At 40.2% G+C, this 26,942-nt stretch overlaps 1 protein-coding gene across 1 annotated transcript in view; it reads left to right on the top strand.

Annotated features, from left to right (window-relative positions):
• Positions 1–6,226: 6,226 nt before the first annotated feature.
• The window catches only part of TDRP (testis development related protein), a 29,250-nt gene continuing 8,534 nt past the window's right edge, over positions 6,227–26,942 (top strand). Inside the window, exons 1-2 of the mRNA XM_054818887.1 lie at positions 6,227–6,796; positions 19,354–19,413. Coding sequence (XP_054674862.1) covers positions 6,674–6,796; positions 19,354–19,413 — 183 coding nt within the window. The 5' untranslated portion in view covers positions 6,227–6,673. The remainder of the gene's footprint in view (positions 6,797–19,353; positions 19,414–26,942) is intronic.

Raw genomic sequence — 26,942 nt, 5'->3', positions numbered from 1 at the left:
GCATGGTCTAGTGAGAGCTTATGTTCTCACTGCATCACTGAGAAATACTTGCAGAATAATTGGCCCCAGGAGAGTTATATGCTGGTGTCTAGAGATTCTCCCTTCACAGTGAGTAGTTTCCTTCGTTATCTTTCCACTGCTGATGTCAACCAGAAGAAGAAGCGTTGAACTGGAATGTTTCTGGAGTATTTTTCTTTGACAATCACTTTCTTCTGTCTGCCTTTTCAGATTTTTGTGAGAACTGGCCTCACAATGCTCAGAGCAGGGAGACAACGTGGAGGTAAGCTTTGCACTCTTCAGAGTCCTTCTGCTATAGATTTGGACCAAAACTGTAGGTAAGAATTTGCCCTCCAAAGAAAACAGAGGCCATCTCTGCTATAGCCTGGCATATCCCCATAGTGCAGAGATGTCATTCATGGCCAGAGCAGCTGCACTGGTAGATAGCTGCATGTAGCCAAATCAGTCCCCTTTTTTTCCCCACATATACTTTGTTATGCTCAGATAATGGTGGAACTACAAAACGAAAGGCCCTATCTGCAGTAAAATTGCTTTGCTTGTTTGGAGTGCTGGTATATCCATGAAAATATTTCAGGCTGAGATCATCAGTTCACCAGGCAGAGAAGGCATGAATCTGCAACCAAAGTTGTACTGTTGACTTAAATAAAATGCTGGGGAGATTTCTTTAGGTTTAACTCTTTAGCACTTCTCCTGCAAAGACGATCACTGAGAAGTCTAGAGGATGATGCATGTTTGGTTACATTTACTATTCTTGTGTGAGTTTGGGCAATCTCTCTCATGAGCACTGTACCCTGTGGTTTCAATATTCAAAAGTTAGTTTCATGAATTTTCATTTTCATTAGCTTTTGGTAATTCAAAATTTTAAATGCACTAGATTTTTTGAAAAAACTGTTTCTGACAAACATAATACAAAATACAGCATACCTCAAAAATGGAGAACTGCACCCACTTCAGATTATGACATTTGTTTCCTGCAGACAACGAAATTTTAGTACTTGCAATCTTCTGAGTGCAGCTCTATCCAATGTATGTATTGCAGAGAACAGCACTGTTTCAGGTAATTTTATTTTAACTCTTTTGTGCCTAGGAAAAATTTTTGAAAAAAAACTTGTGGAAAAGAAAAAGGAATACAAGACCAGAGAGGTTAGGTAGTGGTATGCTTTAGCTAATGTTCTATTTCCCGTAGAGGTCACTGCCAATGTGATTTACATTACAGCAAGAAATCCCACAGTAGACAATAATGGAATATGTTCTCATAAAGCTTGGTCATTAACACCTAGCTTGTGAAAATTAGCATATTCCTTGAAATCTGAGCTTTATACATAATATTGGCTTTTTTTGGTTTTACTTGTGTTACCTGATGGGCAATTCTATTAGTTCTATCTACCTTTCCAGTCTTTTTTTGTGTACGTTTATTCCATTTCCTCTTATTTATTTATGGTTTAAAGCATAGTATTAATCTATCTTTGTAAGAGTATTTTTCCATGTCTAACAGACTTTGTCATCAGTTCTGGTCTTCTATTTTTATTATGTCATCCCTGGGGATAGAAAATCTCTATAATAAATCGTAATGACAGAGCATAAATTAATTTAGCATGCATTTGCACGCACTAAATCTGCTTCCTCTAAGACTCTTGGTATTTCTTGAACCAACTTCCAGTTGATTCAACCAGCTGTCAATTTTTTTTAATAACTGTATTTTTCAGAAGTATTTTGCTTTTCTCTTTCACACATTTTCTTTGGACAAAGGGCCACACTGAAGAAGTTATATGCCAGGCCACAAAGAGCTTTCCTATACATGTCAGTATTTTAAATTACATTGGGTTTGTTATCACTAAGAATGGATTTTGGCTAGAGACAGAAGATTTCCTTCTCATTACAGGGTTGGACCTCACTTTTCTATTGGTAAGGCTTAAAATAGTTGTGTAAAAGTTTAGAAAATAAGGTTAGACTGTTTTGGGGTGTTTTCTGGCTCCTAAAACTGCTATATTTTACAATATGCTTTAATCAGACTTAAGTTCCAAAAAAGTAAAATGCAACCTTCTTCAAACTGGTCTAGAACAGCTTTTGTCTAAGAAATGGGACTTATGCATGTGTATGGAAGGGTGAAATATAAGCTTTTGATTTGAACGAGCTTGGACATCGTGATGACTTGCAGAACTCATGTACTGTAGTCATTCAGAATTCATATTCATAAAAACTGCGTATCGTATCACACAATATGTATTCTCTCATACATATTACATATGTTTTAGCTTAAAGTATTGCTAGGGAACTGCTAGAAAGTATGGGGCAAAACACGAAGAAGAAAGTCTTGCCGTCCCTGGACTCTGTTATTGCTAGTTGCTGAACCTTCCTCCCCTGCTGCAGTTTGGAAGATGCACCCCTGGCATTGCTTATTTTTGTGAACTTTGGTATGGTTATAGCTAGATGCCTACAGTAAACACCTAAGAAAATGAAGACGAAAAAAGAAAAATCACACAGTGTTTCTCTCTACCAATTACAAAGGGAGAATAACTTAGATTAGACATCCAGGCATTTAAAATTTCATGAGATGAATTCCAGCCTAGGACTCTGGCACTATCAGCTTCCAGAAAGTGAAAAACACTTGCTTCTAAATGGGGGTAGGAATCTAGGAAAGGATATACGGATGATCCAGTGCCTGTGCTATGTTATGGCACAGTGCCTTAAAGACAGTTTTCACCATAAAATGGCTAACAAGGGGCCACTGCAGGAGGAGAAAGATGTCTCTCTAACACTTGCGGTGCGTGCCTAACGCTGCTGGCAAGTGGTGAACTTCATCTTGCTAGCAATAGTCTCCAACAGCTTGGTTAAACACTCTGAGTGCCAAGCACAGCTGAGAAGGTTGCCGGTGGTGGCAGCAGTGGTGGATGTGTGGTCTCCAACGCAATGTGGCTCATTGTCCCGAGGCTGCTTTTGACTTCTTGCTTAGAGCACCGGCACTGCAGCTGTGTTCACTTCTGCACAGCTTGCAAGCTTTCAGAACAGGCAGCCATGGCAAGGTTAGTCAACCAAGTGAAGGGTGACAGACCCCTCGCGTAAGATACTGATTGTGGCACAGATGAGTGAGAGGTGCCATGAACAGTAACAGGGATTTGAAAGGCAAACCCTGAGAGCTATCAGGATAGATATGGTACCTGAAACCATTGTGCATGTACCTGAGAGTGTGGCAATATCCAAAGGGCCTGCAACCCGGAGTCACTGAAGTACGCTAAAGCGGCTAAGTGTCATGCAGTTACTTGGTATGACACAGGGGATCATCTCTTTACTGCTCTTTCCTACCTTTCCCATTTTTGCTTCCTGTCTCCTGGGAGCCTGGTTTAGTCTGCCAAAAGAACTCCACCCTTTTCCCCCCTGGGTGAGAGCCTGGAGTAAAAGAGCAAAGGAGAAACAAGTTTTTCAGTAGTGTAATGTTTTGCCAGGTCATGAAGTGGCTGCTAAAATCATGTTGTCTGGCTTTGCTTTCAAAACAGCTCAGTCTTCCATGGGAATCAGAGACAAAGGCTGCATTACTTCTCTCACCCTTTTTTCCCTACTCTGTTTGTGCCTGTCCCTTAAGGGAAAGGGGATCAGCTTTCAGAAGCAAAATCATCAATTTTTCCTCATAATGATATTTATAAAGATGTTCATAACATTTTAAATACCATGCAAGAAGTTTCTCAAACAGGATTTCACAGCCTTTCCCTGAATACAACTTAGGGAAACACGACAATGTAGTTGCTTAGAGGAAGAAACTTTGTATATAAGTGTTTTGTATTCTTTTTCATCCTAGTCTGTGGATGCTAGCTTCTTACTCTGGAAAAATCTTTTGATTAGATGCATATACTTAATTTTAAAAGGAAATAATACATTTGTAAGCACAAAGTCTGTAGAAAAGATCATCAGAAAATAATATTATTTTTAGAAGAACAAGAGATAGTGCTCAACCATGCCTTGGGGTCTAGATCTAGATAGAAAATCTAGATTGAAATTCTCACCTCTCTGAAGTCAACTGCACTCATTTGCAGTGGCCAAAGTAAAGCCAGGATCTCATACCAAAGTCCAAAATCTTAAGGGAAAACCTATTGGAAAAAAACAAATTAAAAACTTAATAAAACTAAAAAAGACCAAAGGCATGTAGTTAATTTTATTTATGTGTATTGGGAATGCTGTGTGGATTTCTTCATGAGATCGAAACTGAACAGAATCATAAGTATTTGCAGGATTTAAGTCTAACGATAGAGCTGGTGTTGCAGATAACTGTAAGAAAAACAGCATAAGGCACTTACTGGATTAAAATAGTAGGGTCATGTGGTGACTAATAACTTATTTGATCTTTTCAAGGGTCTAAATACAGAATGCAAATCAAATGAAATGGTTGTTTACTACTTAAAGTTACCCGAACATATATCAATGTAAATTAGAAACATTCAGCTTTGCCTACTGAATATTTTTGTTTATAAATTCGAAGGAGGAGTGAGAGGTTAAAGAACTAGTTATAAATTGACCTGGCCTTCTAGAGGAAACCCATGCTAAACTTGATCTGTCTTTAATAACTGAGAATGTGTTTTGTCTCCTACCCTCTTGAGATTTGGTTAATATTAACGCAAGATGTGAAAGGGAATTCTGTGCTTCACTTTTTAGTAGTTTTTAGTCTTGCAAGAGAAGGGATTGAAAATGAGATAAAGAAGATTTTGTTTGGAAACTTATTGTAAAACTAAATGTTTTTCCAGTCCTTCAAACACTTGGGCACTTGCTTTATGCACTTCAATATCATTTTGCGAAGTTCATTTTCAAGACAGAGAACTAAAACTGCACTGGTGTAAATTCCATGATTTCAAGTTCAAGTGAAGTGAATGTGTCTTTTGTGCAGTTAGGTAATAAATTATAGCTAGCTACACGGCATTCCTAAGTCATTACAGAAATCCTTAATCAGTACAAAAGTGAGATTATAGTTAAAACCATGATGCCTGTGAAGTTAGCTGCTATGGATAAGGATGTTTTATGACAGAAAAAGTAGTGTTTTTTCATTGATTTGTAAATCTTGACTCTGTGGGTGTTTGTACACCCCTGATGGGGAGTTAAAGCCACCCTAGGCAACTCCCCTTCCGCACAGGCAGCACGCAGAGCAATGGGCCCGCAGGAGCCAGCGTTCCAGCCCCGGGCTGAGCCCTGTTCCAGCTAAGCAGGTAGGAGCGCATTGCAGCTGTAAACACCCTCAGCAAAGCGTTGCTGCTGCTGCCTCACTGCTGCTGCTTGGCCCCCAGAGAGATCAGGCAGTCAAAGCAAGCCTTGCAAGCCTTTCATGAGGGATCCTTGAGGATTATGGCCTTTCACTCGAGAAATCATGGTAACGTTAAGCAAGCAGAACAACCAAAAATGGCTTTCTAGAATACTTTCATGGTTCTTTGGACATCTGACCCTAACTCACAGTTCAAAATAATGGATAAATGAGTTCCTGGTTGGGGATTTTTATGGAAAAGTATGCTAGCACATCTGTTTGAAAACAAGAACCATCGAGAATACCAGCTGGTATGTAGGGTGGTCTATCTGCATCATTCAGCCATCGAACTGGGAGCTACTGGGACCCACTGGACTCCAGCCGGATGTACCAGGCTTTTCCACCCTGGCTGCAGGGCTCGGCAGGGCGAGGGAGGTGGGAAGGGGAAGGAGAGTGGTGCCTGACTTGGCCCAGGCTGCGGGGCATGGCCGTGGAGCCTGCTCTTCCTGCTGTGCACCCCAGGTGATCCGTGGGCTCAGGGGCCAGTGAGGACACCGGCGGGTACACGGGTGGGTACGCCAGGCCCATCCGAGGTGCTGTCGGGCCGTCTATGGCGCTGCGTGGGTGCCGTTACCCCCAGCACCACGGACAGGCCCGGCTCCACCTCAAAGTGCCCCGCGTCGCCCAGACGGACATTTTGCGGTCACCGCTGTCTGGGCTGCGCCATCCGCACCCTCCACAACCCCCGCCGGCCTCTCTTCTGGAAGAGCTGGGTGGGCCCTCGGTGGGGCCTTGGGCCGGGGGGCCCCTCCTGTGCCAGCGGAAGGCTACGGGGGCTCCCCGGGGGAGCTGCTAGGCGCCCGGCAGCCGTTCGGAGGGACGACCCCCGCCCCGAGGGCCCGGCGCTGTCAGAGCGCGGTCGGCGCCGCGCCGGTTGCCGTGGTGACGGGAAAGCCCCCCCCCCCCCCCGTGCCCCCGCCCCCGCAAACATGGCAGCGGCGGCGCAGCGGCTGCGGACGGCGGCTCCGGCGGAGAGCAGTGGCAGGTGAGGAGCGGCACAGCGGGGGGGGGCGGTGTCCCCGCCTCCTGCCCATCGTGCCGCCGCCGCGGGAGGGACCCTCCTCACACCCGGCTCCCCTCAGCCGCCAGGCGGGGCGGCGGAGCCGGGGCAGCGGCTCGGCGGGCCGGGGCCGCCAGCAGGCCGGCGGTCGCGGCGAGGCGGTCGCGGGGGGGGGCGGACTCCCGGCACCGCCAGACAGCGCTCCTCCCTCCCGCCCCGGGAGCCCCCGGCGGGGTGACAGCCCTGCCGAGCCGAGCCGTGCCCAGCCGAGCCGAGCCGCACCGGCCGGGGCTGCGGAGGCAGCGCCCGCTCCCGCCTCGGCCCTTTCGCTGCCGGGACGAAGAGAGGCGGGAGCCGCCACCCCCGCGCCCGCCATGTGGAAGCTCAACAAGAGCAGCAAAGTTCTGCTGGACGACTCGCCCGAGGAGGAGGAGACCCGTCCCCGCGGCCCGCCGCCCGCCGCCGCCTGCGCCGCCGCCGCCTTCGCGGCCCCCCAGGTAGGAGCGCGGAACCCGGCGGCGGGCGGGGGCGGCGGCGGGGTACGCCGCGGGGCCCGGGGAGGGGTCGTGAGGCTCGACCCCGCGCCCTGCTCCCCCTCCCCTCCTCTCCGGCGACATGAGTAATCACTTTTCCCAGCCCTGGATGTGCCGGCAGGCTGGTGGTGGTCGGAGAAGGGGGTGTTTGTGCGGGGAGTGCAAGTGTCACCCGATTTTTTGGGTGCTGACTGGTGTATCCTCCCCTGTTTTCTTCCAGCAGCCGGCCTCCGGCATTGCTGGGACTTGCTGTCCTTCATTCCAGTGGCTTCATACCGCAGGGTACTTTCTCTCCCAGCTCTAGGCAGTGGGCACTGCAACCTATCTGTTAAGCACAATACATTAAACAGTGATTTGTAAGAATATAGTCTTCGTTTGCAGATGTGTGCGCGTTTGTGTAGAGCGCTGACGTTTTGGCAGGATTGTTTTTTCTATAGTTTCAATAATGGTAGTTGGCTATCTTTAAATAGCCGCAATCTTATTTGAAAGCTTTCATTGTTAAGTGGTAAGTTAAATACCAGCAGTGACCTTCTCAAAGTACTGGTCGCCTGACAAATACAACCTGAAAGGAAGGGTATCGGTTGAGTATCAGGCAAAACAACTTAAAGAATGTTGACTTGCTTTCAAAAACTTGATAACAATTAGGCATCAATCCAGCTCAGAAGCCTGTTACGCTGGCTGATACTGCTTTGTTGCTGAACTGATCTTCTGCTGCTACAGAGTATCTTTAGATGTTGTATGAGATGTTGCATATCTAAAGCAAGCAGTTGCCCAGGGCTGCCAACTGCTGAGGTTTGTATTCAAAAGAAGGTACAAAAACCCACCCAACTTTATCGCCCTATGGCTGTCTTGCCTACCTTGCTGGAAGAGCTGGAGTGTATCTGGATAATCCACCTTCTGCTTGAGTTTCTGGTTGGCAGCTGCTGTGGGTTGTCAACATGCATGGCTACTGCTGAAGAGCAGCCTCTCCCAATCACAGCAGTTACTCCCTCCATCTTCCAGTAGCCAAAATCATCAGTCTGCTCCCCAGTTCAGCCTTGCCTTGTCCGTTCCCCTGCACAGCGAACAGAAGAGACCGAGCCCTTGCTACTTGTTTGACAGCAGCTCTCAAGATTTGTATGGATGAGTAGGATCTTTTCCTGTGGGAGAGGAAGAACAGATATTCATTTTGGAGACCCCCTTCACAGGATGAGGGGGGATTTTGAGGTTGGAGGCGACCTGAAGTATCTCCCACAACCTCTCATACAACATCTAACCTCTGCCTCCTACAGTTCCTATCCTCAGGTGCTTGGAAACTTCCAGTTTTTGCTAAGCTGCTTGGCTTGTGCTATCCCCAGCCCTCCTAGACTTGCTTACCTCCTGAAACCCTCCTTGAACACCAAAGGTCACCAAAAGCTTCCAGTAAATACCACTGATTATTCACAGCTTCTCTACCACAAATGCTCCAAATCCCCTTTGAGGGTCCTGACTTTGGCCTCCCAGTCAGAAGATGGTTCTTCAGGCTTCCGTCCTGACAATTGTCCCAGTCCTCTACTTTAGCAACAGAGGTTGGGGTTTTTTTTGTTTATTTGGTGGGTTTTTTGGTCCTGTCTGATTGTCTTTACTATCCTGGGCTTCTGTTCCATTAGTGGTGGTCTCAAGTTATAATGGTGATGACAATGATTTCTGGTGCAAATGGTTTGCTATTTTCATCAGTTTTAAGAAAATTCCTTTCCAATTCCCACAGCGTCTATTACCAATGTCACTGGAATAAAAGATACTTTTTTGTTATTGGAGGTGGCAGGGGAAAAATAAATTATTCTAAGGCCCTAAATGAAACATCATTGAAGATAAAGGATTCAGAAAAGTTAGCAAGGCTGTAGTGTAGCTTGGCACAGAAGCTGGAGTGAAGACCATAAGCTATTAGTTGTTTTGCCTGTTAAAGCCAAGAAGATTTGACAACTGGGGAGAAAAATACCCAACATCCCCCCAAACATATAATGTAGTTATTTTAGAGTTTATGTATGCTTTAAGGAAGGATAGATTATATGGAAGACTATGACCACCTGATTAACATTGTAATTCTCATGATCTATCAAAGGCAGCTTCTAGGTCAGCCATAGGTACAGTATGTTTATGGCTTAGGTGTCAAGGAGAAAGCATGAGGTAACCGAATGCGCTTGTTCAGCTTGTTATGGCTGATGTGGTTCAAGGGCCTTGCTTTTAGTCTTTGACATTTTTGATGTTCCATCAGAATCTGTTTTTGCTCCCAATAATATGATCGCAAGGGGGTGAAATCCAGTAATGTGTAGGGGGATTTGGTAATGATCTGCACTTCGCTACCGCTGTGTCCTGACGTGCATCGCCCAGACCCCTCAGTTTGGAGGACAGTAGCACCACCAGAGCATGGAGGAGTTATGAGGACAGTTCTCTTGGTACCATAGCTGTGCATGAGAGTCTCAGTCTTCCTCAGCCTCTCCTCTGTTTAAGTTGTCATGGTACAGCCTGCTTAAACTGTGAATGAAGGATTACCTCATCAAGAAGAAGAAAATCCAGAGCTTCCCTAACTTTCTGTCTCGAGGGCCAAAATCTAGATAATTTGTTTGAGTGCTTTTTAGTGAATTAAGAAAGCCCAACATTAGATTTCGTGGAAAAATTTACTGTTAGATTTCATTTCCTCTAGGTTCTTTCCTGATATGTCATTTGGTAAAAGAGAAGATGAACCATAGTCATTGCATTTTGACTTTGATTTATGATATGTTGTTTTCCCCAAGAATTATCTTTTGTCTTTATTTTCTTTTTTAATGGGCAAGTGGGAAGAAAATCCTTAAGCTTCTACTGTTCATGCTATAAATAATGCTGGAACTTTTTACTTCAAAGAATAGAAACTGCTAGTCACATCTGTGTCATTAAAATAGACCAGGTTGAAAGTGTTCCATTGTAATGAAATGTTGGTCCTATATGTTGTTTCTTCAAAGCTGAGAAAGAGTGAAGGAGTTCTCACTGTGCAACCTAATAATTATGACATTGCAGTACCAGACAGCAACAAAGAATTAGGCTACTGTAAGTTTTTTTAAAAAAACCCACAACCTTTTTTACCCTACAGAAATTTTAATCATCCTATTTAGATATGGAAGCCTCATCTGGGCTTACTCAAGCAGAGATTTGAATTTGTAGAAGTTCATAGTTCTTAAATAGAAAAGCTTAGTTTGATCTGAAAAGAGAAGTTTTGACAGTTTTTGTTTTGTGGAATACAGAATGGTTTGAGTTTGTTCCATGGGAGAACAGAAACAAATTTTAGAATATGAAAATTGCAATGGGACGGAATTGTCAGCCTGTGGCCACTTTGTAACAAAAGTTTCTGCATACATTCAAGTACTTTGAATTGTTAACACTTATTTAAAATAGTAAGGTGTTTCCTGAGATAAGAAAGACAAGTAAATTTTGAAACAGTACTTGTGTAAATAAATGTGTGGATTATTGTATATTTTTTTAGTTCAGGCAGTTTTAGACTGAATCTTAGAAGTTAATTTTGATTTATGCTTTGAAGCATAATATTTTTAATCTATGCAATGAAGATGCTTTATTGGCTAAAGTTACAATTAATACATGAAGGCAACTTAACACAATGTAAATAATACACATGTATAAAATGAAATTAATGTGCTCTTTTGTGTCTCAAAATATGCTAGAAATGTACAGTGATGCATGCCAAACTTGCATTCAGTTTGTAATATAGTCATTATGTTTCAAACTGTAGTTATATTTTTAGAAAAGGAAAAATGTTGGGTTTTGACTTCTAGAAGGCAATGTTTTGGCAGTCGTGCTAAGTTCTCCTTGATTCAAGCCTGCCATCCTCTAATCAGTCCTCAGAGATGTCAGTGCTGTGTCAATATTGCATGTAACTGATGTAAAATGGTGCTCCACTTTAAAATACACCTATATATTAGGGTAGTGGATGAGTGTCAGGCTGACCTATATTATCTTCTGCAGCTTCATCTTTCATGTAAAAATATTTCAGATCCTTAGCCTTGATCTGTTCTCCCCAATTGTATTTTTTTTTGTTATGTTCAAAGAGAATATGTGCAAAAACATGTTTTATGCTGAATTTTGTTTAGACTTGCTCACTGGATGTTTTAAAGTTGGCTGTACAGAATTTTAGTTATCTATTTTAATGAAGATGTTTAAGTGTCTGGTACAATTTTTATACTGGCTTTCATCTTGGAATCAGTCGAACTCAGACAGGCCCTGCAGGAATGGGTGGGAGCTGAGCAGCGTTTCTCATGTTCTACTAGTACACTGAATAAGGGTATTTTTTAATTAAAAAATAAAGCAGTCAGTGTTAATCCAGCTAATGCCTTTCCTTCACTTTCTGACCGCTTCAGTGTGTCTCAGGCTTTGCCTGCAGTACTCTCATAATTCCTTCATACCTTCTCCTCTCTGCTAGCCTGTTTTTTTCCTTTCATCAGACTTGTTCTTGTGACATTTCGGTGACATTTTCTTGGCTAAAATCCATCACCTGTATTCTGTCATCATTCTTGAACACTAGATTGTGGGACCGACACTGAAGACTTTCCTGAGCCCTCCCTTGGCCTGCCTTTCTTGCTTTTCCTCCTTGTCACATTCATCTTTCAGCAGCTTCTCGAGTGGGTCCTGTTTCTTTCTCACAGTCTTCCTGGAGCTCTACAGAGCTGAAGAGCTGATGGTGTCTTTTGGGGCTTTAGGCTTTCTTTTTTTTAAATCTCTTTCATTTCTGAGGTGCTTCGCTTTCTGATTTATATAGTCGTCTTTACACAGTTGACCCGGCTCAGATCCGCTCCTCCCCTCTTACCCCCTCTCTGTTGGCTTATTCTGACTCTTAGCTCCTACAGAGCACATATTGTCTGGTTGGTCTCCTACTACAGACAACTTCAGTATCTATCGATTTCTTTCAGTCAAGCCTGTAAGCTGAAGGTTGTCAGTGGGTTTTATCTATTTACAAAAGAGAATTTGTGTCCAATACTTTACTGCTTTTTCCTCTACAAAGTCCAAGTCTGGTATGTTTTTTGTTTGGTTGTTGGGTTTGGTTTTTTTTTTAATTATTTTTTTTTCTTTCTGTCTAGACAGCTGAAATTCTTGCGCAGACCCTCACTTCCCATCCTGACAGTGATTACTTCCTTTGCAGCTTCTCATACCTATTCTGTGTTTCCCCATCCCCTAGTCCCTGCAAATCCCATTGCTGATATTAATGTTGTTGCTTATGGCATAAAGTTTAAGTCCTCCTCATCCTTTGGTTTCCGTTTCTTCAGCTGGCCTCCCTTTGTTTCAGGACATTTACATTCAAATCTCTGTCCTTGCTTTCAAGGTTTTTCTTAGTACATCCCCTTCCTCTCCCCCGGTTTGTCATTTTTATCACTTGTTGTCTCTTTCCTTGAGCCAGTTCTGCTTTACCGGCTCAAATCACCTCGGTTTGCCAGCAGCCTTGTCTGTCTTCCTCCCCTCCACCTTATCCCCTTTCACTGATCTGCAAAACCACTATTATCTTCTCCTCATCATTCCTTCGGATCCACTTTCCCTAAACTATTTGTTGTATCTTCATGGGGTTTTATGAAGTTTCTGGAGCCATACTCTCCTAGCAGTGCCAGATTTGTTACCAGTAATATACAAACAAAAAAAAAATAATTGCTTTTTGAGAAAAAAAAATAGTGGTTTTAATCTATTTAATTCTTTACTGATAAAATAGCTTTTTTTTTTTGCTTGCATTTGTAGAAACTGTCTGTTTGCCAGATTGTGTGAGGCCATACATAACATAAGTAGAGTTACTAGAAGTTACCGAACACTTTACCAGGTAGACTATCTTTCAGTTCTGTCATCATCAGAGGTACATTTCCAACAAATTTCCTCATGGTTCTTTGTGAGGAGCTCCAGGATGGGTTCTAGTAGGTCTGTGTGAATATCAGAAGTTCTGATAAAGGCCACATGTCAAAGGAAGCAGTGCATTTGCTGGTGAATGCTAAAACCAAAAATAATGTGTTCAACCAGTTTTGCAGAAACTATACTATGAAGATATTGCCATTACTCGTGCAAATGCCATGACTGAATAAAAATTGTATGTCACCTACTGTCTTTTGAATTAGCATCTGTTGGTTTGTTTTCTGGATCAGAAAAAAGCAAATACGAACTTCTAGTATGGATAAGTTGTTAAAAATATTTGACAGATTTTCAGTCAGAAATTTCATCAAAACTGTAAACTTTCCTGGAATATTTAAATTGTCACAGCAATTGAAGTCAAATTGATTATCTGACCTTCTTACTTTGTTTCAGCTTTGACACTGATGGTATTTTGATCTTAATAATACAGCTGTTTCCATTTCTTGAAGCATATTTGAAATATTATAAATTGGGCAAAATGAGATTCTTAATGAGCTGAGCTTTTTAAAATATTTTTTAAAGTGTTTAATCTTTAATAACATTCTTCCAAAAATGTTTCAGAGAAGCAAATCTGAGTAAGATGTATTATAACCACGTACTACGGAGATGCACAATAATGTGAACAATTAATAGAATAACCTCGTGTATTGATGTAAAAACAGAGAGCACAGGAATCTGGTGTTCTGATGTTTCTCTTTGTAATGGCAATAAAATGCAGCACTATAAAAGTATTCTTATGTAAATGCTTACATTCTGAAATTAATCTTCTCCAGTAAGTTTGGCCATTTATATCAATTGACAGTAAAAATATGGAAATAATTCAGATACTCTATTTTAAAATGTAAAGGAATGTGAAGCAATAATTGAAGTGGTTGAATGAAACAGAGTTTGTGAAAATGCTAAACTACTTCTTGACAGCTGTGTAAGCTGAAGGAAAGAGCATGATCTTATTTTATTTAATATTATTAATAATTTGAAAGGTAAAAACATAGGAAAACTGGTTTTCATCTTCCAGTCAGTCTGGTGAATAATAGGTAGTTACGAAAGGCTGGAGCCTGGAATATGGAAGCATTTTTAAATACATTAGATGGGTTGTCTGCTGAATCTGAAATAAAATCAGCAGAGTAAAATAAGTTCTTCTAGAAATGGTCTGATGAAACATGTTAGAAACATTTTAGAAACATGTTTCAATATTAGTGTTGCCTACTAAATATATCCCAAGACGAAAGTATAATTCTTTAACTTACTTAGATTTTTACATTTTCCTTTTTTTAATGGACGAAGTATTTTCAGTTTTGCCAAAGACTGGCAGAGAAAACTTGCAGGATAGGAGTCACTGTCACTATTTAGTTGCAGCGGCATTTAAAATGGATTATTGTCATAATGTAGATGTTTTTCTAAGTGTAGTTAGCAATCTGGAGTGGAAAAGTACTTTTTATAGAAGAGAAAAATGAGTTTAAAATACCAAATTGCTCTTGAGCATGAACAGACTTTAGAAATGCCTAAGTTAATATTTTTCATTGGTGATATTATTAGGAAATTTTCGATTTACACCACCTGCCCAGATGGCTAGTTTGGTTCACTCACTTGATTTAGGGACATACAAATGGAAGATTGAGATCCAGCAGTAGATCAAATGTGGACAGGACTAATGAAATGATGTTGATCTCAATCTGGGCTGCCTCTGCGGAAAGCAGAAGAGGCAATTTGCCATTCAGCATGGGAGTTGTGTCTGCTGAACACATGGCCTCGTGTCCCAGAAGAAAGCTATGTATGACCGAGTAGTGCATCCTTTATTTGTTAAAATTGCAAACCTTGTTTTTCCTTAAAGGGCATGTTCAGTTTTGTGTGAGTGTTCAGGTACAGTTCAGCTTTATTTTTCAGCTGTGTTAAAAAAATATGTTGAAAACAGTATAGTTGTTTCAGTGCCCATTTACATTTGATCACTGTTGCTTCAATTTCATGACTCAGAAAGCACATATCGCATGTTGAATTTTCCCAGGTGTATATTATGGTGCAGCAAAGGTGTATGTTCCAGGTGTATAATATAGGTGCAGCAAAGGAAATGAGGCCCAATGCCACTGATCTTCCACTGATAACTTTCTTCTTACCCATGCTTGAGTGTGTTTTGCATTGTTTTTTATTACATTCTAAAATTAGATAAGCAGAGTGACTTTTGCATTAATAATCTGCTTTAGTCTTGTTTGTTTCATTTGACATTATGGCAAGATCCTGCTCAAACCCAAGGAAACATTTTTCTTTTGTTAGCTGTATTTTAAGATGGCAATCTGGCAGTGTGATATCCTCTTCTGAGTCTGTGCTGACTGTCCCTGGTCAGGCTGTGTATATATAGTTGTTCAACTGTTTGGTTTGTAATCAGCGTTTTGGGAATCTTTCCAACTTCAGAGGTTAACTTTCAGCTTTGTGATTTCCTGAGTGACATTTTAAATATTTTTTTTTAACCTTCCCCTCTCCTATCACTAAATTATTTAGTGGGGTTTGTGGAATACTGAGAATTGTGTTAAATTCTACCCTGGAGTGTATCTCTTGAGGTGGTGTTTGTTTTGGGTTTTTTTCCACTTAAATTATACATTTGTGGTTCATAATCTAATTTGCATTTCCAGGCATGATAACCTAGACTTTAAATGAGATGTGGCGATAGGCAGAGGGGATGTAATGGGTCAGACGAAGGGCAAGAATTTCCACCAAAGAGACCTACTCTTTTAATAATAGCTTGTTTGCTCTTACATGTGCTTGGCTTTGACAGCTAGCGTGTGTATGATAGGAAGGTTCCACAACTGGGTAGAAAAAATCAATAATATACCATTTTATGTGCTAGAGCAAAAGAAGGGCATGCAGGGTGGGATGATGCTATTATTTGCCTTAACTCTTTGATGTCCAGCGTTCCTCATCTTGGCCTGAATTATGAAAGTGAATGATCTAAAGAGACTAATTAATTACTTTACCACAAAGGAAGCTGAGGGAAGTAGATTACAATTTTGATCTCTGTACAAAAAGGTTTGTGTGCTAGTCGAATTAATCCCTTGAGTACCTTATGGTTTGCAGTATGTCCAACAAAAGGGCACTTGTTTCCGTATGAAAACACACTGTGCATACCAACCTTCCCCTGCCAGAACTGGAAGGCTATTCAAGTTGCTGATCAGCATTTCCCACTAGTGTTAGCATTTAGTCACCTATTAGTTACAAAATACTGTAATGTGGTCTGCGTTTTTCTTTTAAATTGAAGTAAAAAATTCCTTGTCGTAACTGTGAACCGCCCAGATGAAAATACATTGAAATAATTTGTAAGTGTTCAGTGCCAGCATGTGTTATGCAGCATGATAAAGTAAGCTCATCTTCACTCTTTTCATGTAGCTGTACATCGTCAGATCTTCCCCTAAAGAAAATTTGAAAAACCAAATCATAGTCTCCCTGATCTCTGAACGGTAACAAAAGTAGAGAATATGTATCAGAAGAGGGTGTACTAATGTGTATCACTGAAAAACGCAAATTATTCTATGGGTAACAAATGAAAACGGGTTGTATATGACGTCTCATTTTTTTCTCCTTGGCTCTTCCCCATGGTGGCACTGGTCCCCTCCCTCTCCTCTTTCTTCTGTCATTTTTTTTTTTTAATACACAACCCATCCCTACTGCAGAGTGCACAGGTCCCTCACTGCGACGTGGGCCATGTCTGGCTCTGAACCTCAATACGTGCTCCTCCTGCATTCTCTTCCTGCTGTGGCACATTGGTTTGCTTCTCTCTGCTTTCCCTAGCAATGGATTTTCCACAAATTGGAAATCTAATCTCTTTTAGACTGCTGAAAAACCTACTGCCTAGTTTCAATCAAGAGTTACTGTGAGCACATGGCATGTACGGATGGACACAAGCATACCACGTTTGTCCAAGACTCCTTAGGCATCTTAAAAGAATGCTATGGATACTTGGTAGGTTTTCCATCCCAAAAAATGTATTTTAGGTATTGGATTCTCACCAATTGCTTTCTTGAGGGTTTCATATCTTGTAATCTTTGTATTTCCTATCTTTTAACTTTGTGTTGACTTATTTCCATCAGCCCCCGCTGCATGAGCATAGTTAGTGCAAACTACTGACTCATTCCTTAGGAGGTAGCACCTTGTATGTCCATGAGTAGTAGCGCTGTATGAACACAGAAACACAGCCCTAGTTGTCACACTTTTAAGGAAGCGAATAAATACGCTTTTTTCTCTACTATTTATTGTGAATTACATCTTTCATGAACAATGGTATTATGCTGACTCCCTAGCCACATGAGGTGCTCATTGCATTTCTCTGTTTTCCCCTAAAAGCTTGTACTGCGGAAGTTGCTTTGCACCCTTGCTTCCTTGTGCTCTGGCTTGCTAGGGGCTGTATGCCTTCACACTTACATCTTTTCTCTTCTCTGTAGTAAAGCATGAAGTCTCTTTATGCACTTTCATATTTCTGTTGTCCTTCTTAAGATTTTTGGAGAGCTGGAACAATAAAAATGAGAAGTGTTATTTCTTTGGAATGTACTTGTGCCTTGTTTCTTCTGGAGACTATTGCTGTTGGTTGCAACAGGTAGCTCTACCAGTTCTGGAGGTCTGAGATAATTTCTCCTCTTACCATACTTACCCTTGAGGCTTTTCCAGTTCTTGCTGTTTTGAGGGGTTTTTTTGGTAAGATATTGGACAAACCAGACAAAGTATTCTCTAGCTCTTACCCTGTGTCCAAGCAGAGATGCTATCATACTAAGTCTAAGGCTTTGCAACCTCATCTAAAAGTTTGAGAGCTGACAGTATTGAGGAGAAACAAGGAAACTTCTGAAATGGTATGTGTGGGGCATTTCCATTTAAAACATTGCCAATGATTCTTTTGAAAGAAAAGGGGGAAAAAAAGGGAAAAGGAAAAAGTAATTGAATTTCATTTTAGAGTACTACACAGATCTTAATTTTGTCATTTTTGGTATCCCATCTACAAAAATATCCTCCTGTGTTAAAGACAGCTAACTGAAATCCGGAAGTTAAATAACTTGTTAAGATCCATAGGAAGTAATATTCTCATTTGGGATGATAATAGGAGTTCCTGACTTTGTGTTCTGCCCCAACAAGTAAAGCTAGCTATCTACAAATCACTGTATTTCAACACACAGTTATTGTTGAACTATAGTGTGATGGTCTTCATACTGGTTCTAGAAATGCTCCTCCTAACTCCATCCTTGTCCCTTGTATAATATAAAGTATTGCCTATAAAGTCAATGCAAACATTAGCAGGCAAATAAATAAATATAAATAGATAAAAAATAGCTATAACAAAAAAAGATGCATGGGATTTGAAGCTCGTCTCTCAAAATGAAGCTGATACATCTGGGCCTCCACATGACTAGAAATACTTAACGGTTGTCATGCCGGCTTTCTCACCTCTTTCTGATGCTGTTAGCAGAAGTGAAGGAGGTATTTGGTATTGCGTAGGAGCTGGGACGTGTGTGGTTTGCGTGTCTTGGGATATGTGCGTGTGGTTACCCTAACACAAAAATTAAGCTTATGGAGTGGATTGAATATCAACTCCTTAGCATTTACTTCAGTTGAAAAGGAAGTTCATAAATTTGATTTTGAAACAATAAGTGGCTGACATAGGCAAAAAATGGACCAAAGTGAATACAGGGGTTTCTGTGAAACTGCCACTTCAAAGATGCTTTTCATAAACCATGCTGTTGTAATTTTGTTTTTTTTCTTGGAATTGGAGTGAAATAATTTCAGTTACAGGTAGCTGTTCTTGTTTTGTACTTTGGGACTGTTTGTATTTGGTGTGATACCTAGAGCAAAGAAAAAAAGTAACATTTTTCTCATTAAAACGCAGATTGAAGAAAGATAAAATTGCATAATTACTGTATGCTATGCCCCACTTTCTGTATCTTTCTTTTGTCTTTGAAGTACTCCTGACACTGATCTTACTTGTCTTGAAGAGAATGTTGATAGTAACAGGAAGACCTGAGTGCACTAAGACATCAGCTTACTTCAGAGTTGGGCAGAAATGCTACCCTATTGAATTACCTTCACTAGCATCTCCAGGACTCTGGTTTTCTTCAGAAATCTACTGTTGTAAACAGAGGGGAAAGGAATGTTGGCAAAAATCTGTCCTTTAGTTAAGGAAATGTAATGTTTTTTAATGTGAAGGAGGAAATAATCTCGGGGCATTCCTCTCTCCCCAGCCTACAGACATTGCAAAGAGCATCATCTAGTATGGTATACAGAAAATCAGTGTAGATCCAAAAAATACAGACACAATTATTAAGATTCAAATTATTTTTTTTAATTTTAATTGTACTAAAATTGTAGTGATGCAAGGATTTTCTTGCTTTCTCTTTGGGGTGTGGGGTTTTTGGTTTTGCAGGGGTTTGATTTTATTTCGTACATATGCTGCAGCATTTTTTATCATTTTAAGTGCTGTTTTGTTCACATTTCTTATTTTAGTGGTGTTCGCTTAGTTTTGCATTGTGATCGTATTTTGTCAATTTTCTTTTATGATGGGCTGAATAGAATAAAAGCATTTATGAATACTCTAAAATTTGTCACTGCTAATTGTCAAACCAAAACTGACTGTGGGCCTTTTTTATCTTTATCCTTTTTTTGAGAATAAAGACCAGTTTCTTCATGATGAAGTTTCATCTTCAGTGTCACAACTTGCAACAAAGGTAAATAACTGTTCTTTGGAAGTGTAACGTTTTACATCGTATATATTTCAGTCAATGTATGTTAGGAAGTTACCTGTTTTTCATGTACAGCCTGATTAAGGAACATATTTATGTACTTCATTGATTATTTTATAATTATGTATGATCCTTGGTCACTGGGTTCTCATGGAAGTAATATTAGCAATGCAGTATTAGTTAGAAATTTCCTTATTTCCTTTCATTAATGGGGAGGGGAAAGTATCTTTATATTTTTTCTCCCACATGATAGATTTTAAAACACAAAATGAAAATAAGAAGCCACAGGAATAACTGAAATCTAAGGAAGCACTAAATTCTAGCTGTAACTGGCAATGAAAACATGAAAAGTAGAAGGGATTTGGGTTATTTATTCCATTATATGTACCTCAGCTGGCGCTCTGATCACAAGAGGTTAGAGACTTTATCTTGTATCTCTTTCAGAAAAGAAAAGTAGGCATAGAATTTTTTTTTTTCACCTTGATATGTGTCCAAGAATCTTTTTTAATGTTCTTAAAATACATTAGTAGAAGATGAAAGAACTGGAAGTTGTTATGATATGCTAGAGCTTGTTTTGAAATTCCATAGGTATAGAGAAAAGCATTTAAAAATAGGTTCATTAGTCTAATAGGATACTTTACATTAATATGTATAAACTGAACATCTGTCTCTTCTTTTTGTTCTACTTCAGATGCAGTTCTATTTTCATTGAAAATAGAAGTCAGATTGTACTATACCTTTTTCTACTTTTTAGAAGAAATGTATTCCTTTTTATGAAAACATAAACTACTCTTTATTTTATGCCGGGTAATGAATGTTTAGGAAAAGAATCTTAAAATTAATTTCTTTTGTATTTAAGCTTTTTTGCCCCCTACTTAGTCATTCAGGAAGGCTTGCTAAGTCTGTGCTTTGACTTTAAAAAAAAAAAAGTAATCAGGCAAACCACTGAGCTGCAGTATTTTTTGTGTTTTAAAGTAAAACACCCTTGTCTTAAAATGTATTCACAAAAAAACACCTTACCCTTCTCATTTTCTCTTTCTTTATTGTTGTTTGTGAAAACAGTTCTGTATTTTATTTGGTTGTTCTGTCATCTTAGAAGCTGTCAGTACAGTGATACTCCAGAAGTTCCAAAATCTTTAATATGTTAATAAAAGGCTGATGAATGATATGTGTAGCCTTTTCAGTATGTACGTGTCATGAATAAAATAGTCTCCATGTTGAAGCAGTATGGTGAAGAACAATGAAGTTCTTGAAGAAAAGGGCAGTGGATGAATGGTATGTCTGCCCTTTAGGGAGACGGCCTTCCTGGTCTCTAAAGCCTGAGTTTTAAGACAGTTCTGATGCCCATTCACAGAGAAAAAAGCCTTTGACCTAGGTTTGGAGGTACAAAAGTGGGAGATAGTGCTAATGGCTGGAGATGGAGGTTGGAAAATAGTCTTAGTTTCTTCTCATGCAGGAAGCTGCCCACATTGCAGTGAGGACAGGCTAACTGCAATGCTGGATTTTTCTAGTTTCCTCTTCACAGCTCTCCTGAAAGGCAGGTGTAGCTGGTTAAAAGGCCTCCTGACATCTCAGGGTTCACAGTTCCTCACTCTCTAGTGGTGCTCCATGAAATGCAGAAATCTGGAACTCATGTTGACACTGTGCCTGGCCCTTCGGCCTCTTCAAAGCAAATCTTGGGGGGGGGGTCTCACCTACGTGCTGAGCTTCTGAGTTAAAAGCACAACGAAGACTTCATCTACAGTTGTTATCAGGGCAGCTTTTGAAAAGAGACAAAGAGTTTTGAGAAACAAAATAAATCATTTTAATAATGAAATTGGAGATACTGGGACAATTTGGTGGGGCCAAATCCTGGAGTTTCAGCTCACATGCGCCAGAGAATAGAGTTGGTCTGCACACCAGCAGTTGGTTGAGTTGAAAAATTCTCCCCCCCAAATGCTTTGATATCTGGAAGACAAATTTGTGGGTTGTTTTTTTCCCCCACTTTCTGTTATTTGAGTTCTTGCATGCTATGAATAGGTTTCCTATAATGTGGGAACGCTGCTTTAATTAAAGCTGATTGATTGGCATTTTTTATTATAAAACACTTAGTTGTAACTTTATTGAACTGTAAGGTACTTATATGGAAAATTCCATCTCTAGCTTTTTATTTTAGGCTCATTTTTTCAGAGGGAGTAGGGAGGGAAGTGTAGGACAAGCAATTGTTTCTTCTCTGTCAAGGTTGAGAGGAAAATCCGTTCTTTTTGTTTATATTTATAAAAAATTTCCGCAAGTGTTTTGCGGAGCGCCTCTACTTTGCCGGAGGCTTTTGATTCACCACTTGTCAATTCTCTGTGAAAATACTTCTGAAGGTCTACTAAGACTTGGCCAAAATATAAATTTCTGGAAATCTCATTTCATACATGCTGAGCAGTGATTTTTTAGGGATTAGCTGCTTAACTACACAATGGCATTGAACATGCTGATTCTCACTGCAGGTAAACAGCAAGAATCCCCTGTAATTGCTCTTTTTGGTTGCTAAGACTCTTGTTATGTGGCTTCTTGTAGCCCGCAGAGAGTGATTTCTGTGCTCTGGAGCCCTGCTGGCCAGGCAGATGGGAAGTAGAAAAGTCTAACTGGAATATAAAGCAGTACCATTTTAGCATCAGACTAATATTCAAACATACTTGAATCTCTTGTTTGAAATGCAAACTGTTGGTCTTGTACCTCTAACCTAGTGTCCCAAATCCTTGCTATTATTCTTTGACCTGATTGAATTCTGTGCTTTTTTTCCCTCCCATAACAAGGTGTTCATGTATATTAACCACATCCATCTGATGGATGGATTTACCTGTTTTCAGTTAAATGTACAGAGTCTTCCTCTTTAGTACATAGTCACCTATATCTACATACTTCTTTTGTGCAATGTACTTTTTTAATTTGCTTTTAGGCAAATCTACTTCTTTAGTTTATACCCAACTGTTTTGTTGCCTTTTAGCCTAATTTTTCATGAACTTTCTTGCCCTCTAGTAGAGCTCTAATGATGAAATATGTACCTTTGACAGTGAAATTAACTGAAAAATCTTCTTAGTGATGCTTTACTGTTTCTCAGTAGAGTCTTTTTGATTGTTCATTTATTACTCATTGTCTATTTACCTAGTATGGGAAGCTGAAAGTCATGTAAATCATCAGAATTTGTTGATGTAGTGAAAAATGGCATACCTACAGTAATTTTTGGTAATAATGCCTCTCAATTTTGTAGGAGACTTCCAATTTAAGAGGAGCTGTCCATTTCTGGGACACTTTTTATAAAGTTAACTATCAGTAGATGTTTGTTCCCTGTTTTATCTAAAGAAAGAAAAATCGTAGTCAACATATGCAATTTATATACAGTTGATTCACTTGAATCAATATAGGTAACAAAGCAGAAAACCCTTACGGTAAGGACTGAGTTTACAGAGTGAAGCTTAGGGGGTAATTTTGGGGAAGCCACGCTGTATGTACAAAGCTGTATATGTGGAAGAAAGTGGATAGATGACTGCAACTTTCAGAGGATGCTTGAGCTGATCTAGAAGTTGCTGCTAGAAAAAAGGTGCTATTGCCCCTAACTTCCACGTTCTTTGGTGACTGACTGACTCTGACATCTTTTAATGAGCTGATTCTTATCACTAACCCAGAGGAATGCAAAAAATGAACAAGTTAGATTTCTGCTGGCTTAGTGAGTTGTAGTGGTTTTCCACAGCATCACACAGGTACAAACCTGTAGCATACGGAAGGCAGTATATATGGGAGTAGGCAATTGGCTGGGTTGACCCTTTTCAGCAGCAGTGTCTGATAAACCAGATCTGCCACCTTGTGAGACTTCTCTCTGGGAATCTGTCCAACAGATGGGCACCGACACTGAAGCATTGGCAAAGCAGAGGGGAGGGCAGTGAGGGCGAGAAAGAGCAGACAGTTTCACTAGGGATACAGACTGCATCCTTTACATGATGTTCTAGAAGTGACTACTTGTACTCCCAGTTCCAGAAGATAATGCTAATTAAATGATAGCTTTCTCATGATGGAGAAAGAGTACTTCATAAGCTGGAGTTTCCTCTAGTGAAGGAGAAGAATCTTTGCTCTGGGCTTGGGCTTTTTAGTTGCCTGTTGGGACAGATGATGATAGTTTTTCAGTAGTCTGCCAGTTAATGGATTAATATGTATGTGCAATTTCACTTCTTCTGATCTTTTTAGATGATTGCACAGGGCATTGTGCTGCACAGATTTTCACAGTCTAAAATGGAGGATATGGTAGAAACCTTACTAATGGCTGTTCTCATAGGCATACTCTGTGCTCTCATAGTCAAACTGGTGAGACCAGTCTGTAATCCTACTTGACAGAATACTGAAACGGCATCTTGAGAAGTTTCTGCTTTGGTTCTTATTGGCATTTTTGAAAAATAGCAAGCTGCAGCATCCAACGTGGTCCTCTAAAGGTTTTGACTTTCTAACATCTGATGTTACAATTCTAGTCCTTCTTAATGCTCTCTTAGTCCTTCTTAGTGCTCTCTTTTCTTAGTAGTCCCTCATGGTCATTTAATTTGATGATTTTTTAATTTTTATTTTTTAACCTGGAGTCTGAAAAACCTCAAACATAAAAAGGAAGCGTACAGGAGGTGGAAGCAGGGCCGAGTGACTTGGGGGGGAATATAGAGGCGCTCTTTGAGCATGCAGGGATGGAGTTAGGGAAGGCGAAGCCCACCTGGAGTTAAATCTGGTGAGGAAAATGAAGAGCAACAAGAAAGGTTTTTGCATGTACACCAGCAGCAGGGAGGGTGTAAAGAAGATTGACTGTTCTTGGTGTTGTACAGTGAATGGGCAAGAAGGCAATGGGCACAAACTGAAATAGAAGAAATATAATTTAAACATAAGAAAAAATGTTTTTACCATGAGTGTGGTCAAGCCCTGGAACAGGTTGCCAGAGAGGTCATGGATTCTCCAGCTGTGGAGATACTCAAAACCCGTCTGTACATGATCCTTGACAATCTGCTCAAGCTGACCCTGCTTTGAGCAGTGTGGTTGGACTAGCTGGTCTCCAGAGGTCACTTCCAGCTGTGTGATTCTATGAACTTTGGATGTTGAATTACTTCTTTTTCCACTGACACATGGAAAAATACTTTAAAGGTTTGAGAATACAAGCTAGTCAGTCATAAACTTTTTTGAAAATTTTAGGAGTAGTACTTTTGAGTTTTGTGTACACCGTTACATCATAAAATCAAATACAGAACTTCTGCGAGTGGCTTGATGCTTTAAGACCATATCAATACCTTATTTTCATACTTCGCATAACTTTAATCTTTTTGCATAAAATAAGACTCTGGTGTGGTGAGGAGTCAGCTTACCGAAGTGTTATCTCTTCTTTACTTATTGACCTTCCTTTGACATCCATTGCAAGGAAGCTAATTGTTCTGGGATCAGGGTCTTTCTCCACATGCTCTGTAAGAATGTAAGAAATTCCCAACTGATTCAGAGACTGGCCCGTCTAGTCTGGCAGTCTGTGTGCTGTTCAGGGAGAGCGTGGCTTGGCCAGTTTCTAGGGCCTATTCCCCCCACATCAGGAATCACTGTTTTGAGATATTAGTGGATGCATCCCTCTTAATCGAGGGTATCCATTTATGGATCTGCTGTCTGAATTTGTCTAATCCTTCTTGTGATGGTTCCTGGCATTTTTTGGGTTTGCAGCTGCTGCGTGTCAAACTGATGGTTTCAGACACTGGTGACTTCAAGATCTCCTTCCTGAGCTCTGCCTACCAGCAGATACAGTTGTAACTGTTCCAGCTGCATTGGTGGTGACACTTGTCTGTAGGTCGGGCTTAATGAAATTAAATTTAAAAATATATAAGTTAAAAATATAGACAGCTTGTGGCTAGATATTAATAGGAATTTATTAAAAAATGGTTTGGTTCTTTTCTTTTTTTATTTTTTTTTTTTTGGCTGGAGGATTGCTTGGGTATCCAAAACAATGCAGCAAAGGTTGGAGTTGTATCGGTGATGTATGATGTTCTAGATTAAAAGAAGGTGTATGGGTAGGTATATCTACTACATTGAACATAAGTGGGTGTATAAATGCTTATCTCCAAGTAGTCTTTCATCAGTGCTGTTCTTTAAAGGCACATATAATTTAAGCTAGCTCTGTCTCTGTATTAAATTGCTATCTAAAAACTAGTGACAAGGTTTTGGTGGTTGTTGGGGTGGGTTTTTTTGTTGTTGTTGGATTTTTTTTTTTTAATCTGCAGATTTATTATGTGGCAATGGCTTGATGAAACATCATCAGTGAAAAAAGACAAGCTTATACATAAACTAGATCACTGAGGTCTATTTGGGTCTTTTTCTAGTTTAAAGGCCTAAAGGATTAAGGCAGTAAGAGTTGTTATGTGCTGCTTTTAACTGTGGGTTTGCAAAGGTTCCTTCCCGAAAAGGCCTGAAGTAGTAGCATCTGAGTAAGATTACAACAGATAAAGGATGTTTTTAACATATGAAAAGCTAAGTGCTTTCTAGAGTTTCTCTTTTTTCCTTCTCTTTTTTATTCCTTTTTCTTTTTTTCCCTCTTTTTTTCTTTAAACAGACTACTTACTTTAGCAGCTAACTTCTTGGAGGTTTTTCCTTTTTTTGGAAGTTTGTTGTGGATGAAATAATTTGCAGTGAGAGGAAGCCAAATCAGAGTAACAAATCCTCATGTTAAAATTGTTACAGAATTAACTAAACAACAGAAACAGGTAACAGGATTAGACTTTTACAGACGATAATTGAGGTTTTAAACCATTATTTACACCACAAAAGCATTATATGTTGAGTACTGCTTGGAGAGGCTGATAGTTTAAACACGAGTATTTTGTATAGCAAGATATCTGTGTGAAAGTATCATCTGCAGCTTGTCTGGTTTTGGTTTATACTGTGAGATGGGTATGATGAGTCTGCCACAGGGATGCAAAGTTGAACTTAGCTGTCTACATATTTTTAACATAATTAAAAATAGAGAGCGTTTGTTTAAATTAAATATGAGAGTTTGCTTATTATAATCTGTACTCACTTTATTCTCATAGTGGAAAAAAATATATATAGAAGCTGTTGCTTTTCTTGTGAAGCCATGAGGAATGCTGTGGTTTATGGTAAGATTAGCATGGGTTTAGGAAGAGGTGAGTGGAGCAGTTGCGGAGGCCTGGGTTGTGATGAACCTAGCTCTTGCGTACCTAGTCTGTCCATATCCCGTGAATGACAGCTGGAAATTGCTCTGGGCTTGCTTAGCCTTCCCTCTTTAGAGTTCTTCAGAGCTCTGCCCAAAGCTGGATCCATGTTCGTATCAACCAAAGTGAAACAGAGTCTAGGTTAGACCTTCCTCCTGATGCTAAAATGGACCTGCTATATATCTCCTGAGTCAGACTAGCTGAGGCAGTTCAGATGTGAGTTTGGAGGGTGGGTGAGAAGTGAAGGTGTAGGATATAGTGAAACAGGAGAACAAGAGATGGAAATACTCCATGACTAACGTGCAGGTGCTG

This window comes from Grus americana, chromosome 3 (assembly GCF_028858705.1).
Source record: "Grus americana isolate bGruAme1 chromosome 3, bGruAme1.mat, whole genome shotgun sequence".
In the NCBI taxonomy this organism is placed as follows: domain Eukaryota; kingdom Metazoa; phylum Chordata; class Aves; order Gruiformes; family Gruidae; genus Grus; species Grus americana.
This window is presented reverse-complemented; position numbering and strand designations above follow the sequence as displayed.